We start from the raw sequence: 16,574 nt of genomic DNA on the forward strand, positions 1-16,574 counted from the left end.
AACATTATTGTTAGTGACTGTAAAGTGATTTTTATTTAAATTTACTATCAGCCCAATATACGGTAAATGTTTCATGGTCTTCACATAAGCAAAAGAATGCCACAATCGTTTGCTTTTCGTTATTACCCATAACACATTAATCCGTTCATTAATACATAGTAGTCATTCTTGCCCCAGAGCTTCGTCTCCAGTAAAATGTACTTTGCCCCTCAGTACGGATCACTCCTGAGAAAAGAAAACCATGTTTTACAAGGACCTGATGTTTTTGTAGTATCCTTATAATGTAATTAGGCCTTTAGACCACCAGAACTTTTAACACAGTTCTCCGAGGATCTCAACCCCTCACTTTTCGGATATGTCTGGATTTCAGATTATTGCATTCATATTTTGTGTTTGTGGCACCGGAGCCGTAATTGGTGCAGTGGTTTCAAATGAATGGAGAGTGACCAGCCGAGCCAGCTCTGTCATTACGGCCACTTGGGTGTTCCAGGGCTTGTGGATGAACTGTGCCGGCAATGCTTTGGGCTCCTATCACTGTCGCCCTCACTTAACCATCTTCCATGTAGAAGGTAAGCAGAGCTCCCTTACATTTCGTTTTACCTTTATTTTCTAAGGAAACTTTTGTGTGAAATATGAGTGATGATGTTACACTGTGTAGTTTTAGTGGATATCTGTATAAGAAAAGCTATGACTTTTATTATATATTTCTTGTAAATGCTATAAAAACATATTATTGTAATACTATTTACTCAAGTAATATATAAGAACTAAGAAAATATGGTAACAACGCTCACATATTTTATGGTTCCTGGTATATGCTACCACATATGTAAGGATATGCTCAATATGTTAGCTGCACCCATCCAGAATGGGAACAAGTGATGGAAAAGTTGTGTACTTTGCGCAACTGTTCAGCATCCACAGCCAGAGAAATAATGGGGGATAGTTTCTCAAGTTTTCAATACTTTTTTTTTTTTTCAAAATGTTGCAAATTTTGCGATGTGCCATTTTTATCACGTGACTGCTTGCAATATTACACTCTTATAAATTACATGCGGGCAGCCATAAACATTGGGACAGATTTCTAACCAGCAGCTTTAAAAAGAAAAGCTGCATAAAAGACGTAAACTTGCACCAGTATGGAGATGGTCTAAAATGTATAGTGACTTTTCTAGACAGAAGTGTAATATGGCAAAGTTATCAAACATTGTGTGACAGTTTCCTAAATTTGGCGCAGCCACAAGCAAAACTGGCTACACAAATTCTGCTCCAGATAAATTCTCCCCATAAAATGTAACATTTCTCTGTCTATCAGAGAAAGACAATTACCAGAAACACTGAAATTGTGGGGGATAAAACTGACACGAGGAACTTTCGGGATTTGTTTTGTGATCAGTTTCACCTGTTTTTTTTTCTCTAGCTTGTGAGAAAATAAGAGTATGAAGAACTAACATTTGTGAATAATTCCTAATAATATGTGTAGTATATTCTCCGGCGGATCAGGAAATATAACTCATTCCTTATAAAGACATTTCACCTGAAGGCAATGTATAGGCATGTCTCACCATTGTGATTGTGTGATTCTAAATAATTTATCCCCTTGGCAACAAGAATTGATACGGCGCTCCCTCCAACCGGTTCCAACAACTTGCACATACATGCACTTGCATCACTGGTAGAGGATGTCTGCTGGATATTAAAGGGAATGTGTGAAAAGGACACATTGTTTCAATCAGTGTTACATAAAAAACTAAATAAATAATAAAAAATATATGTACAAGTGCTTCTCACTAAATTAGAATATCATTAAAAAGTTAATTTATTTCAGTTCTTCAATACAAAGAGTGAAACTCATATATTATATAGAGTCATTACAAACAGAGTGATCTATTTCAAGTGTTTATTTCTGTTAATGTTGGTGATTATGGCTTACAGCCAATGAAAACAAAAAAGTCATTATCTCAGTAAATTAGAATAATTTATAACACCAGCTTGAAAAATGTTTTTAAAATCAGAAATGTTGGCCTACTGAAATGTATGTTCAGTAAATGCACTCAATACTTGGTCGGGGCTCCTTTTGCATCAATTACTGCATTAATGCGGTGTGGCATGGAGGCGATCAGCCTGTGGCACTGCTGAGGTGTTATGGAAGTCCAGGTTGCTTTGATAGCAGCCTTCAGCTCGTCTGCATTGTTGGGTCTGGTGTCTCTCATCTTCCTCTTGACAATACCCCATAGATTCTCAATGGGGTTAAGGTCAGGTGAGTTTGCTGGCCAATCAAGCACAGTGATACTGTTGTTTGTAAACCAGGTATTGGTACTTTTTGCAGTGTGGACAGGTGCCAAGTCCTGCTAGAGAATGAAATTTCCATCTCCAAAAAGCTTGTCGGCAGAGGAAAGCATGAAGTGCTCTAAAATTTCCTGGTAGACGGCTGCACTGACTTTGGTCTTGATAAAACAACCATCACCGATTGTGGAAACTTCACACTAGACCTCAGGCAGCTTGGATTGTGTGCCTCTTCCACTCTTACTCCAGACTCTGGGACCTTGATTTACAAATGAAATGCAAAATTTACTTTAATCTGAAAACATCACCTTGGACCACTGAGCAACAGTCCAGGTCTTTTTCTTCTTGGCCCAGGTAAGACGGTTCTGGCATTGTCTATTGGTCATGAGTGGCCTGACACAAGGAATGCGACACTTGTAGCCCATGTCCTGGATACTTCTGTGTGTGGTGGCTCTTGAAGCAATGACTCCAGCAGCAGTCCACTCCTTGTGAATCTCCTCCAAATTTTTGAAAGGCCTTTTCTTAACAATCATTTCAAGGCTGCAGTTATCCCGGTTGCTTGTGCACCTTTTCCTACCACACTTTTTCCTTCCACTCAACTTTCCCGTAATATACTTGGATACAGCACTCTGTGAACAGCCAGCTTCTTTAGCAATGACCTTTTGTGGCTTACCCTCCTTGTGGAGTGTGTCAATGAATGCCTTCTGGACATCTGTCAAGTCAGCAGTCTGCCCCATGACTGTGGAGCCTACTGAAAGGGACCTTTTTAAACGCTTAGGAAGCCTTTGCAGGTGTTTTTTTTAATTACTCTAATTTACTGAGATAATGACTTTTGTGTTTTAATTGGCTTAAAGCCATAATTGTCAACATTAACAGAAATAAACACTTGAAATAGATCACTCTGTTTGTAATGACTCTGTAATATATGAGTTTCACTTTTTATATTGAAGAACTGAAATAAATTAACTTTTTGATGATATTCTAATTTACTGAGAAGCACTTGTGTATATATACAGTATATTCTTTTTTATGTAACACAAAATTCTGATTAAAACAATATGTAATTTTCGGAATTTTCTGATTACACATTCCCTTTAATATATATATATATATATATACACAGTACAGACCAAAAGTTTGGACACGCCTTCTCATTTAAATTTTTTTCTGTATTTTCATGACTATGAAAATTGTACATTCACATTGAAGGCATCAAAACTATGAATTAACACATGTGGAATTATATAGTTATCAAAAAAGTGTGAAACAGCTGAAAATATGTCTTATATTCTAGGTTCTTCAAAGTAGCCACCTTTTGCTTTGATGACTGCTTTGCACACTCTTGGCATTCTCTTGATGAGCTTCAAGAGGTAATCACCGGAAATGGTTTTCACTTCACAGGTGTGCCCTGTCAGGTTTAATAAGTGGGATTTCTTGCCTTATAAATGGGGTTGGGACCATCAGTTGTGTTGTGCAGAAGTCAGGTGGATACACAGCTGATAGTCCTACTGAATAGACTGTTAGAATTTGTATTATGGCAAGAAAAAAGCAGCTAAGTAAAGAAAAACGTGTGGCCATCATTACTTTAAGAAATTAAGGTCAGTTAGTGCGAAAAATTGGGCAAACTTTGAAAGTGTCCCCAAGTGCAGTTGCAAAAACCATCAAGCGCTGCAAAGAAACTGGCTCACATGAGGACCGCCCCAGGAAAGGAAGACCAAGAGTCACCTATGCTTCTGAGGATAAGTTTATCCAAGTCACCAGCCTCAGAAATCGCAGGTTAACAGCAGCTCAGATTAGAGACCAGGTCAATGCCACACAGAGTTCTAGCAGCAGACCCATCTCTTCAACAACTGTTAAGAGGAGACGTTGTGCAGCAGGCCTTCATGGTAAAATAGCTGCTAGGAAACCACTGCTAAGGACAAGCAACAAGCAGAAGAGACTTGTTTGGGCTAAAGAACACAAGGAATGGACATTATACCAGTGGAAATCTGTGGTTTGGTCTGATGAGTCCAAATTTGAGATCTTTGGTTCCAACCACCGTGTCTTTGTGCGACGCAGAAAAGGTGAACGGATGGACTGGTTCCCACCGTGAAGCATGGAGGAGGAGGTGTGATGGTGTGGGGGTGCTTTACTGGTGACACTGTTGGGGATTTATTCAAAATTGAAGGCATACTGAACCAGCATGGCTACCACAGCATCTTGCAGCGGCATGCTATTCCATCCGGTTTGCATTTAGTTGGACCATCATTTATTTTTCAACAGGACAATGACCCCAAACACACCTCCAGGCTGTGTAAGAGCTATTTGACCAAGTAGAAGAGTGATAGGGTGCTACGCCAGATGACCTGGCCTCCACAGTCACCAGACCTGAACCCAATCGAGATGGTTTGGGGTGAGCTGGACCGCAGAGTGAAGGCAAAAGGGCCAACAGGTGCTAAGTAACTCTGGGAACTCCTTCAAGATTGTTGGAAGACCATTTCCAGAGACTACCTCTTGAAGCTCATCAAGAGAATGCCAAGAGTGTGCAAAGCAGTCATCAAAGCAAAAGGTGGCTACTTTGAAGAACCTAGAATATAAGACATATTTTCAGTTATTTCACACTTTTTTGTTAAGTATATAATTCCACATGTGTTAATTCATAGTTTTGATGCCTTCAGTGTGAATGTACAATTTTCATAGTCATGAAAATACAGAAAAATCTTTCAGTGAGAAGGTGTGTCCAAACTTTTGGTCTTTTGGTCTGTACTGTATATATATATATATATATATATATATATATATATATATATATATATATATATATATATATATATGTAAATTTTGGCAGTATTTTTTCCCATTTCACAATCTGTATTAAAAAAACAACTCGTCAATTTGCCACTAGGGCTATTCTAGACTTTTACTTCCTATTGCTTCTGGAGATCCACATGGACATTATCAGCAGTAGACTGACTAACACATTTTTTACACTGAAGCATCTACTGTGTGTGCAAAGGTAATTGTGAAGGTATGGTGAGCAGGGTCACTTTGACATCACCTGCGGTGAATGGCTGATGCTGTAAAGATATGGGTGTGCACATTTTCTATTTTCCTGTGTCCTTCTTCTCCCGTATTTCTAGTGTTAATTCCGCAGGATATTTGTAGCACTCCATTATATGAACTAGCTGTGCCCAATGCCCATCAGTGCCCGCATTCCTAGCAAAATGGCTGATGCTGTGTTATCATCTATGTATAGAGGTGTTTCCTATCATTATAACCCTGCCTCTGAAGATAACGTGCCTGCTGAAAACTCTTTCTGAAATGACAGGAAATATGAGGCTGAAATAGTGTGAAAATTACAAGTTTTTTAATTTTATTAATCCCGTCATAACATAAGAGCATGTCACAGGACAGGTCCCTGAGTATGGAATGGGCTTGGGAAAAATTTTAAAGAGAACATTTAACACAAAAACTTGATTTTAACAATAGCTCTTTTTATGATGATACATTAGTTTTAAAGATGAAACTTTATTGCAATGCCCAGGATAATAGATAACTCCAATCCTTGACATTTAACCCTCTTGATGATGGGCTCAGTAGTGAATAACAGAGAAGGGACTAATAAAATGATTTAAAAACATTTGAAAAAGAAAAAAACACAAAAATACTTTTTAGAAATTGAAATGGTGTCAATTGAGAGAAGTAGAAGTGAAAACGGGTAGAAGGTATGCGAATCACGGGCAAGCGATATCGTGATGAACACGGAGTGAAGTACAGTAAGTACATTACACGCTGCTAGGATTCATTCATATGTTGTAATTTCTTGCAAACTATAAACTGTACATGTCCCAGACAACACCTTTATTTTTAACATTTAGTTTCATTTTTTATGTATTGTACGGTGTTTTCAAGCTATGATAGATAATGTATTTTATTTTATTGTGCATTATCATTTTATTTATGTAAGTATATTATACTGTTTTCTAGCATTGCTAGCTCCTTGGCTTATGTTTTTTCAGGTTTTTAAATGCTAGTGCAAAAATGCAATACATTTTTAGTGCTTTTTAGGCATTTTTGGCAGGGATTTTTCTTTAAGAACATTTTGAATATACATTTTTTCCTCATGCCTTTGCATAGAAATCAAAACACTTTGTTTGTAGTACATATTATACTTTACCATAGACCTCGCTATAACATCTGGGCGCAGTAATTTATTTGCCTAAAAATATACCTTTTTTTTAGCAAAACACTGTGGACCCGATTCATTAAGACTGGCGTCTTGTACTCCAGTCTTAATGATTTAGGCACGTCTTATTCCTGCACACTTATCATTAAGTGGATAGAGAAACATTTCTGATGTAAGGAGCACTGCAACTTTCAATGAATTTAGTGGGCTGGTGCTGCACTGCCCTGTCCTGCCCCACCTGTACCCATTTTCACAGATTAGGCCAGGACTAGCGTGAAAATGACAAAAGTTGTAAGTTTTTGCGCGACTTCTAGTGTTGTGCAAAAAACATTGCAACATTTGATAATGTTTTATACCAGAATTCTGGCATAAACACAATGGTGAATCGGGGTCTTGGTTTAGAACCAGCCTTAAAGGCATTGTGAGGGTATAAGTATTTGATGACCTATCTACAGGATAGGTCATCATTAGCAGTTTGTGGGTTTTTGACACCCAGTGCCCCCCACAAATCAGATGATTTTTGCTCATTTTATTCATTTTTCTTGTGACAACCGATTGAGGATTCATTCTGAGTGTTACATACTACGGGCAAAAAGTTTCTTGTGTTAATGTGTGTTTATAGCTACATTGAAAATTTTTGGGCAACATTGCAAATAATATTTGTAATATATATTAGACAGAACATGTAGGTTGAAAGTAAGATATATTAACCCCTTCCTGACATTCGCTTGTATATGTATGGTACATTGGGCAAAGATATCCCGAAAACCTCCTTGCATGGGGTGTAGTTTCCAAAATTGGGTCAGTTTGGGGGTTTTCTGCTGTCCTGGGACTGTGGAGGCTTTGCAAGTGGCACCCACCCAAACTATTACTGAGAACTTTTGGCTCCAAAATAGTTTTTCCCTTCCAAGCCCTGTTGATAAAGAATTGATAAATAGCAAATTCCAACCACATATTGTGTGTTGTCACATTCGGGAGAAATTCCATGACAAATTGCGAGGTTCATTTTCTCCTATTAAAATTGTGGAAATAAAAATTGTATCTAAAGCAGCATTTTATAAACATTCTACTGTTTATAGGAGAGCTGTGGGCCCATTATACTGTGTATAGGGGAGCTGTGGACCCACCCTACTGTGTATAGGGGAGTTGCGGGCCCATTATACTGTGTATAGGGGCGCTGCGGGCCCATTATACTGTGTACAGGGGAGCTGCGGGCCCATTATACTGTGTATAGGGGAGCTGTGGGCCCATTATACTGTGTATAGAGGAACTGTGGGGACATCATACCATGTTTAAGGAAAAATATGTTAATGTATGAGTTATTTTTTTCTATACTAAAACCTCAGTATTCAAGTTAAATTTCTGTGCTGTCACTTTGCGATAAATAAGTGGGTTTTGGGTTGCAGTTTGCCCACTCTATCTATAAAAGGTTTACTATCACTGCTCTATAGCCTGGAAGGTCATGTGCATTTTTCATACCTTGTAATTTTTTTTATCTTGCTTCTAATATCCAGGATTTCTGCAAGCCTGCAGGGCTCTCATGATTGCAGCCATATGCTTGGGATTCTTCGGGACATTGTTTGCTTTTGTTGGTATGAAGTGTACAAGGATAGGAGGTGCTGACCAAATGAAAGCTAAAGTCGCCTGTTTGTCTGGAATACTATTCATACTATCAGGTAATGACGTTTGTAGTGCAAAGACTATATGGATCCTGAATTTATTTGTCTATAGATACTAAGCATTGAAAACAGGCATTGATATCATGATTTACTTCCCAACAAAGATATATCTATGTATCTATACAATATGTCACAAAAGTATTTGGCACCCCCTCCAGATCATTGAGTTCAGGTGCGACAGCCGCATCCATTGCAAACAGATGCATAAAATCAAGCATACAGCCATGACTATGATTGTGACACTTTCATACAATGTCACCTTTGCCACAAGTTAATTTTTATTAACTGTCCTAATAAATTCCAACTCTTATAACTTCATAGTAAAAGTACCTGGGAGTAGCAACAGCTCAGTGACAAACTCACAAACCAAGCAAATTCACAGTGCTGAAAAACATATGTAAAGATTACCGATTGCATTCTAGATGCACAGTTAACTGCTGTTAACAGTTCCCATAAATTTAATCCCACCTGCACCTTTCAGGAATATTTTTTTTAAGATGATAATACTCTTTAAAGGGAAGGTACAACTTCAGATATCTTTTAACATATGATTGAGAGTATCAAAAGTTACCTCTGGCAAGAGTCTGTGATATATTTTTGTGATGTATTCACAATATATTGTAGCTGATTTAAAGGAAAAAAAAAAATAACATTATAAAAAATTACAGAGGTCATGGTTACAGATCGGTGAACCCGAACTGTAAAGTTCGGGGTCTGTATCGAACACTTAGTGTTCGGGCACAAACCCCATAGAAGGACTTCCTCAGGAAGTCAGTGTTACTGTTTGGGTTCGGCAACCCGAACACTGGCTGTTTCCCTCACTGTCATCTGCAACAGGGGCTCTGATCGGCGGTAAGATCGTTACCACCAGTCAGAGCGCTGCGGGATCCCACAGCAGTCACTGTGACTGTGACCAGCGGTAAAAAGCTTACGGCTGGTCACAGGCGTCGGCTGATGAGAGTACTACTACTCCCATCAACCTACGCCTGCTGTTATTGATAACAGTGAGAGAAGGCGCTACTGGTGGGAGTAGTCATAAGTCGGCGCCTGTGCTCAAAGTAAAAAAAGTTAAAATAAATACATATTGAAATGAAAATAAAAAACAATTATACTCACCTAACACCAAAGCATCGATGATCTTTTCCCCTGTAAAAACTGAAAAATAAAAAAACACAGTTATACTCCCCTAACACCAAATCCCCGATGCCCTTGTCCCCTGTAAAATATTAAAATATAACAAATAATAAACCACCATAACATGCACGTGTCCACCGTGATCCTTAGTGTCCCATAGCTATCCACATCACTTGTAGAACAGTCATATCAGCAGATCTGACTGTTCTACCCGGCAGCAGGCGACTCACTGAACGGAGCGTAATCGCTCCAGCAGTCTATAGCGCTGCTGATCTACCGTGACAGAGTTCACAGGAGGTCATCAGCTGATGAGCTCCGGTGATCTCACTTATTGCACTGCCGCGTGAGAAAGTTCTCACGCAGCAGCAGTGCCGTAAGTGAGGTCACCGGGGGTCATCATCTAATGAACTCCTGTGAACTCTGGCACGACAGTTCAGCGCTATACACTGCCCATGTCAGTGTGTAGCCTGCTGTCGTGTAGAGCAGTCACTGCTGATTTGACTGCTCTACAACTGTTGGTGGTAGGTGAGTATGAATTTGCTGTTTTATTTTTGTTTTTTTTTTACAGGGGACAATGGCTTCAGGGATTAGGCGATGGGTGAGTATAACTGTGTTTTTTATTTTTAAATAAATGATTAAAATCGTGTGGATTTTTATTTCAAATAAAGGATTTTTACAAGTAGTGTCTTCAGTTCCAAACCTTTACTATGGGGTTAATAATGGGGGTGCCGGACAGGCGCTGGTTGCTAAGTGCAGCTCATATCATTTTCGCCTGCTTTCCCTGAGATCAGCGCGACCAGGTGACAATGATTGGAGTTGTAGTCAGCACCCACAGTGTACATTATGGGTAAAATACAGAGTTAAAAACAGCGTGGGCTCCCACCGATTATTCATAACCAGCAGAGGTAAAGCTGCCCACTGGGGGCTGATATTACTACCCAGTGAAAGGGTCCGTTAGCCCAAAATGTTCCTTGGCTATTAATAACAGCTCACAGCTGTTTGATTAGCTTTTACTGGCTAAATTACAGGGGGAGCCAGAAAAAAATTGACATAGGGTCCCTCTATAAAATCTAACCAGAAAGTGCTAATTAGACAGCTGTGGGATGATATTAATAGCCAGGGAAGGGGCCGTGGATACTAGCCCCCTCCGAGGCTAATAACAGCCCTCAGCCGCCCCAGAAATGGCGAATCAAAATTGTGCGCAAATCTGGTGCTTAGCCTCGATCTTCTCACTTGCCCTGATGCAGTGGCAAGAGGGGCAATAGGGTTGGCGTTCATGTCAGCCTTGTATTGGCAGCTGGCATGAAGCCCAGATTAGTAATGGAGGGCGTCTATAAGACACCCCCATTATTTTTTTTTTTCAACATCATTTTTATTTGATTTTTCAAGACACAAATGCATACATCTACTCTGGTACATAGAGAGGTAAGAGTGCCTGTATGCAGACTGGGTCTATAACAACTCTATTCACATATTTAATAGGTATAACAGATATAACAAACATCAAAATTAATTAGTTGACAGTATGTCTTATATCTCATTGAAGCATTCATGGATAATTAATGCTTTTATATCTATGCCAGAAGTCCGGGCCCATTGCTTGTTCTCCTCTCCATTTTCTTCATTTTAAGTTAAATGGAGTGGACCTAAGTTATTTTTTATATCTTCTAGTATATATCATGCTGTAGATATAAAGGGTTCTACCATTTTCCTTTTTTCCTCTACTGAACAGCAACTTATAATAAACTGTTTCCATTTTAGAAGGAATTTGCCTGCTTGCTTCTCTTTATTACATAGGGCATCTTGTTCTACATCCATGTAATGCTTCATTTGTGCTATTAGTTCCGTAATGGGGGGGATATTGGGATCTAGCCAATGTTTTAGGAGCTGCTTTCTCACCAATATAAGCCAGGTATGTAGTAATTTAGGGGGACTCCCTATTAATTTGTTAGGGTTGTTTATGTTAGTCCAAACATGCAGCAGGGTTAGACATGGAGAAAGGACATATCCTGGTCCCCATGTGGTGCTAATCATGTCAGCTACCTGGTCCCAATAGGAAACCTATGCAGGACAGGACCAAAGGCCGTGTAGGAGTGTGGATGTTGGCACTTGGGACATGCAATTAGTCTATTCGAAAGTGGGTATTTTTTTGGTAGATTAAAGGCATATATCGCACCATGCATGATTTTGAACTGAGTTTCTCTCCACGACTCATTTATAATATGTTTCCTGAATATCCTCTAACCCGTTCTAATCTTCTCAGGGATATCTACATCATCAAATTGTTGTTTCCAGTACTTAAAAAAGGTATTTGGGTGTGTTTCCACAAGGTTAGGTTTCATTGATGAGTATAGTGTAGATATTGAGGGGTTACCCATTCAAGATGACAGGATATTATCCAGCTCGTTTCGGGAAGTTTCAAAGGAAACATCCCTTAAGTTTTAAGTTAGCCGTGACGGAGAGTTTGATCTGTTCATATTGGAAATAGTGCTATGTAGTTCATATTTTCCTAAAGTTTCTGTACATATTAGCCATCTCTGTTCAAATGGGTGAAGAAGGTGAGATATGTTCACAACACCAGCTTGTTGCCATTTTATAAAGAATTTATTTTCACTACCTTGGGGGAATTCTGGGTTGTGCCATAATGGAAGGTGTTTGAGATTCTGAATGAAAGGCCATATTTTTTCCTGACTGCTTTCCATGTAGAGATAGTATCCATAAAGATCACTGATTTCTTGATCACTAAGAGTAGCGAGGTAAAACGTGAGTGGAGGAGAGCTGTTAAGTTGTAGGGGGATGCATAGTCAGAATCTAGCGAGTAGTCCGAATATGTATGTCTTTTATGAAGCCAATCTATTATATATCAAAAAAGGCAAGCTAGATTGTATTTTCTAATGCATGGAAAGTTGATACCTCTCTTTTCCTTGGAGGCTATCATTTTATTCATACTAATTCTAGGACGTTTTCCCTTCCAGATGAACTGACTAAAAGCTCTATTAAGTATAGTAACGCCTGAGTGTTTTAAAAGTAATAGTAAGATTTGTAGATGATACATGAGCTTTGCTATACTTATCATCTTCACCAAGTGTGCCCTACCCATAAAGGATAAGTGTAGATCTTGCCAGGTCTTTAGCTGATTAATAATTTTCTTAATAAGGGGGGGATAGTTTAGAGTGTATAAAGACGAGGGCGAGCGACCTATCTTGAAACCCAAGTATGTAATATATGAGGGGGCTAACGTTATGCCACCGAAAGATCCACTCGGGAATAATTTTATTCCTCTCTCGGTTAGGGGAAATATTTCGCATTTTTTGACATTTATTTTAAACTCGAAGTAAGTGCCGAAGTTTTTAAGTAGTTCGAGAACTCTAGGCAAATGCTGAATGGCATCAAACATAAATAAAATGACGTAGTCAGCAAAAAAGGCTGTCTGTAATGATCTCCTTGTGAACTGAATGCCTGAAAAGGTGTATGGATCTGATAATATGCGGACTAAGGGTTCCAGAGCTAAACTGAACAGGAGGGGAGACAGTGGACAGCCTTGTCTCGTTTATTTTTCGAGGGGAAAGGGAGTGGACAAAAAGCCTGGAGTGTAAACCTGAGCCTTTGGAGATGCGTATAAATTACTTATGTAGTTAAAGAAGGGGCCTGTTAATGACATTTTTGTTAGTACCTTATATAGCCATTCCCAATTTATGTTGTCAAAGGCCTTTTCAGCGTCTAATGAGATGATTGCTGAGGAATTTTTTAAGTTAGGTGAGGTGTGGATTTTATCTAGAACCAAGAGTACTTTTCTTATATTCAAAATACCATTAATAAAACCCGCTTGAGCAGGAGATATCAGGTTGGGCAATATGGAGGCCATTATTTTGGACATGATTTTGATATCCAAATTAATCAGAGAAATTGGCCTATAAGAACTGGAGGACAAAGGGTATTTATCTGTTTTTAATAATAGTTTAATGTATACCATGTTTGCGGAAGGAAAAATGGGATCACCTTGAGATATTTTATTAAAGATCGGCACCAACATTGGGGAGACTTCTACCACCAGCGATTTAAAAAATTCGTTAGTATAGCCATCAGGGCCGTGGGTTTGTTTAGACTCAAGTTTTAATTGTATTGGTGACCTCCTCTGCGGATATAGGTTTATTCAACATGTACCTTTGTTCCTCTGAGGTGGGCAGCTTAACCTTTTACAGGAGTGTAACTGTGGAAGAGGGGGTTTGTTTTGGGTTTTTGTATAGGTCTTTATAAAAAGAGCCTAAGATCTCATTTATTGTTTTAGGGTTGGTGTGAATCTCTCCTTTTGAGTTTCTTAGCTGGGATATTCCTTGTGGTTTCCTCATTCCTTTAGCTAAATTAACCAGCATCCTTCCTGGCTTATTTCCTACACCCCCATTATTAACCCCATAGTAAAGGTTTGGAAATAAAGACATGGCATGTAAAGATTTCTTTATTTGAAATAAAAGTCCACACGGTTTTAATCATTTATTTAAAGAATAAAAAACAGTTCTACTCACCTAACATCTAATCCCTGAAGCCATTGTCCCCTGTAAAAAAAAACAGACAATAAAAAAGCTAATTTATACTCACCTAACCCCTAATTCATGAAGCTATTGTCACCTGTAAAAAAGCAAGAATAAAAAATAACCATATCCCTCACCTGTACGACGTGATGAAATAATCCCTAGTGTCCCACGATGATCTGGATCAGTTGTACAACAATCACATCAGAAGTCACATATATGACTGCTCTACACGACAGCAAGCTACATAGTGACACAGGCAATGTATAGCGCTGAACTGCCGTGACAGAGATCACAGGAGTGCATCAGCTAATGGAGCCCGGTGACCTCACTTACGTCACTGATGCTGCGTGAGAACTTTCTCACACAGTGGCTGTGCAGTAAGTGAGATCACCGGAGCTCATCAGATGATGAACTCCTGTGAACTCTTTAACGTCAGCTCAGCGCTATACACTGTGGGAGCGATTACATCTGCTGATGTGACTGTTCTACAAGTGATGCTGTGTTTTTTTAATTTTTTATTTCAATATGTATTTATTTTAACTATTTTTTTTTTACTTTGAGCACAGGCGCCGACTGATGACTACTCCCATCAGCGGCGCCTGTTCTCACTGTTATCAATGACAGCAGGCGTAGGCTGATTTGAAAAAAACAAAGACAAAAGCACAAGACGCAAATACCCAAAGGTAAATGGATAAATCGCAAAGTGCATAAAAATAATGATAAATAATAAAAGGTATGTAGTTAACATAAATTTTGATCAAAATAATGTAAAAGCCATCCTGCCACGTCACGGCAACCCTTATGAGACAGCCCTAACTCTAATATTAAAACCTTACCATTTGTCAAGTGACATACATGCCCTTATCCATATGTACAGTACAGACCAAAAGTTTGGACACACCTTCTCATTTAAAGATTTTTCTGTATTTTCATGACTATGAAAATTGTACATTCACACTGAAGGCATCAAAACTATGAATCAACACATGTGGAATTACATACTTAACAAAAAAGTGTGAAACAACTGAAAATATGTCTTATATTCTAGGTTCTTCAAAGTAGCCAGGTTTTGCTTTGATGACTGCTTTGCACACTCTTGGCATTCTCTTGATGAGCTTCAAGAGGTAGTCACCGTAAATGGTCTTCCAACAATCTTGAAGGCGTTCCCAGAGATGCTTAGCACTTGTTCGCCCTTTTGCCTTCACTCTGCGGTCCAGCTCACCCCAAACCATCTCGATTGGGTTCAGGTCTGATGACTGTGGAGGCCAGGTCATCTGGCGTAGCACCCCATCACTCTCCTTCTTGGTCAAATAGCCCTTACACAGCCTGGAGGTGTGTTTGGGGTCATTGTCCTGTTGAAAAATAAATGATGGTCCAACTAAATGCAAACCGGATGGAATAGCATGCCGCTGCAAGATGCTGTGGTAGCCATGCTGGTTCAGTATGCCTTCAATTTTGAATAAATCCCCAACTGTGTCACCAGCAAAGCACCCCCACACCATCACACCTCCTCCTCCATGCTTCAAAGGGGGAACCAGGCATGTAGAGTCCATCCGTTCACCTTTTCTGCGTCACACAAAGACATGGTGGTTGGAACCAAAGATCTCAAATTTGGACTCATCAGACCAAAGCACAGATTTCCACTGGTCTAATGTCCATTCCTTGTGTTCTTTAGCCCAAACAATTCTCTTCTGCTTGTTGCCTGTCTTTAGTAGTGGTTTCCTAGCAGCTATTTTACCATGAAGGCCTGCTGCACAAAGTCTCCTCTTAACAGTTGTTGTAGAGATGTGTCTGCTGCTTGAACTCTGTGTGGCATTGACCTAGTCTCAAATCTGAGCTGCTGTTAACCTGCGATTTCTGAGGCTGGTGACTCGGATAAACTTATCCTCAGGAGCAGAGGTGATTCTTGGTCTTCCTTTCCTGGGGCGGTCCTCATGTGAGCCAGTTTCTTTGTAGCGCTTGATGGTTTTTGCAACTGCACTTGGGGACACTTTCAAAATTTGCCCAATTTTTTGGACTGACTGACCTTCATTTCTTAAAGTAATGATGGCCACTCATTTTTCTTTACTTAGCTGCTTTTTTCTTGCCATGATACAAATTCTAACAGTCTATTCAGTAGGACTATCAGCTGTGTATCCACCAGACTTCTGCACAACACAACTGATGGTCCCAACCCCATTTATAAGGCAAGAAATCCCACTTATTAAACCTGACAGGGCACACCTGTGAAGTGAAAACCATTTCCGGTGACTACCTCTTGAAGCTCATCAAGAGAATGCCAAGAGTGTGCAAAGCAGTCATCAAAGCAAAAGGTGGCTACTTTGAAGAACCTAGAATATAAGACATATTTTCAGTTTTTTCACACTTTTTTGTTAAGTATATAATTCCACATGTGTTAATTCATAGTTTTGATGCCTTCAGTGTGACTGTACAATTTTCAAAGTCATGAAAATAAGGAAAAATCTTTAAATGAGAAGGTGTGTCTAAACTTTTCGTCTGTACTGTATTTCACTTGACAAATGGTAAGGTTTTAATATTAGAGTTAGGACTGTCCCATAAGGGTTGCTGTGACGAGGCGGGATGGCTTTTACATTATTTTGATCAAAATTTATGTTAACTAAATACCCTTTATTATTTATCATTATTTTTATGCACTTTGTGATTTATCCATTTACCTTTAGGTATTTGTGTATTTTGCATTTGTCTTTGTTTTTTTTCTGTCTAATGGTCTTATGTGAACATGCATTTACATTTTGCATGCACACCAATTTACGTTTC

At 39.1% G+C, this 16,574-nt stretch overlaps 1 protein-coding gene across 1 annotated transcript in view; it reads left to right on the forward strand.

The window, feature by feature from the left end:
- The first annotated feature begins 217 nt into the window (after positions 1-217).
- CLDN10 (claudin 10) overlaps positions 218-16,574 on the forward strand; it is a 43,600-nt gene continuing 27,243 nt past the window's right edge. Inside the window, exons 1-2 of the mRNA XM_073664150.1 lie at positions 218-569; positions 7,966-8,127. Of these exons, the coding sequence (XP_073520251.1) occupies positions 356-569; positions 7,966-8,127 (376 nt within the window). The 5' untranslated portion in view covers positions 218-355. The remainder of the gene's footprint in view (positions 570-7,965; positions 8,128-16,574) is intronic.

The sequence above is a fragment of the Phyllobates terribilis genome, unplaced genomic scaffold (assembly GCF_046119375.1).
Source record: "Phyllobates terribilis strain yellow unplaced genomic scaffold, ASM4611937v1 Scaffold_2__4_contigs__length_985480577, whole genome shotgun sequence".
Taxonomy (NCBI): Eukaryota; Metazoa; Chordata; class Amphibia; order Anura; family Dendrobatidae; genus Phyllobates; species Phyllobates terribilis.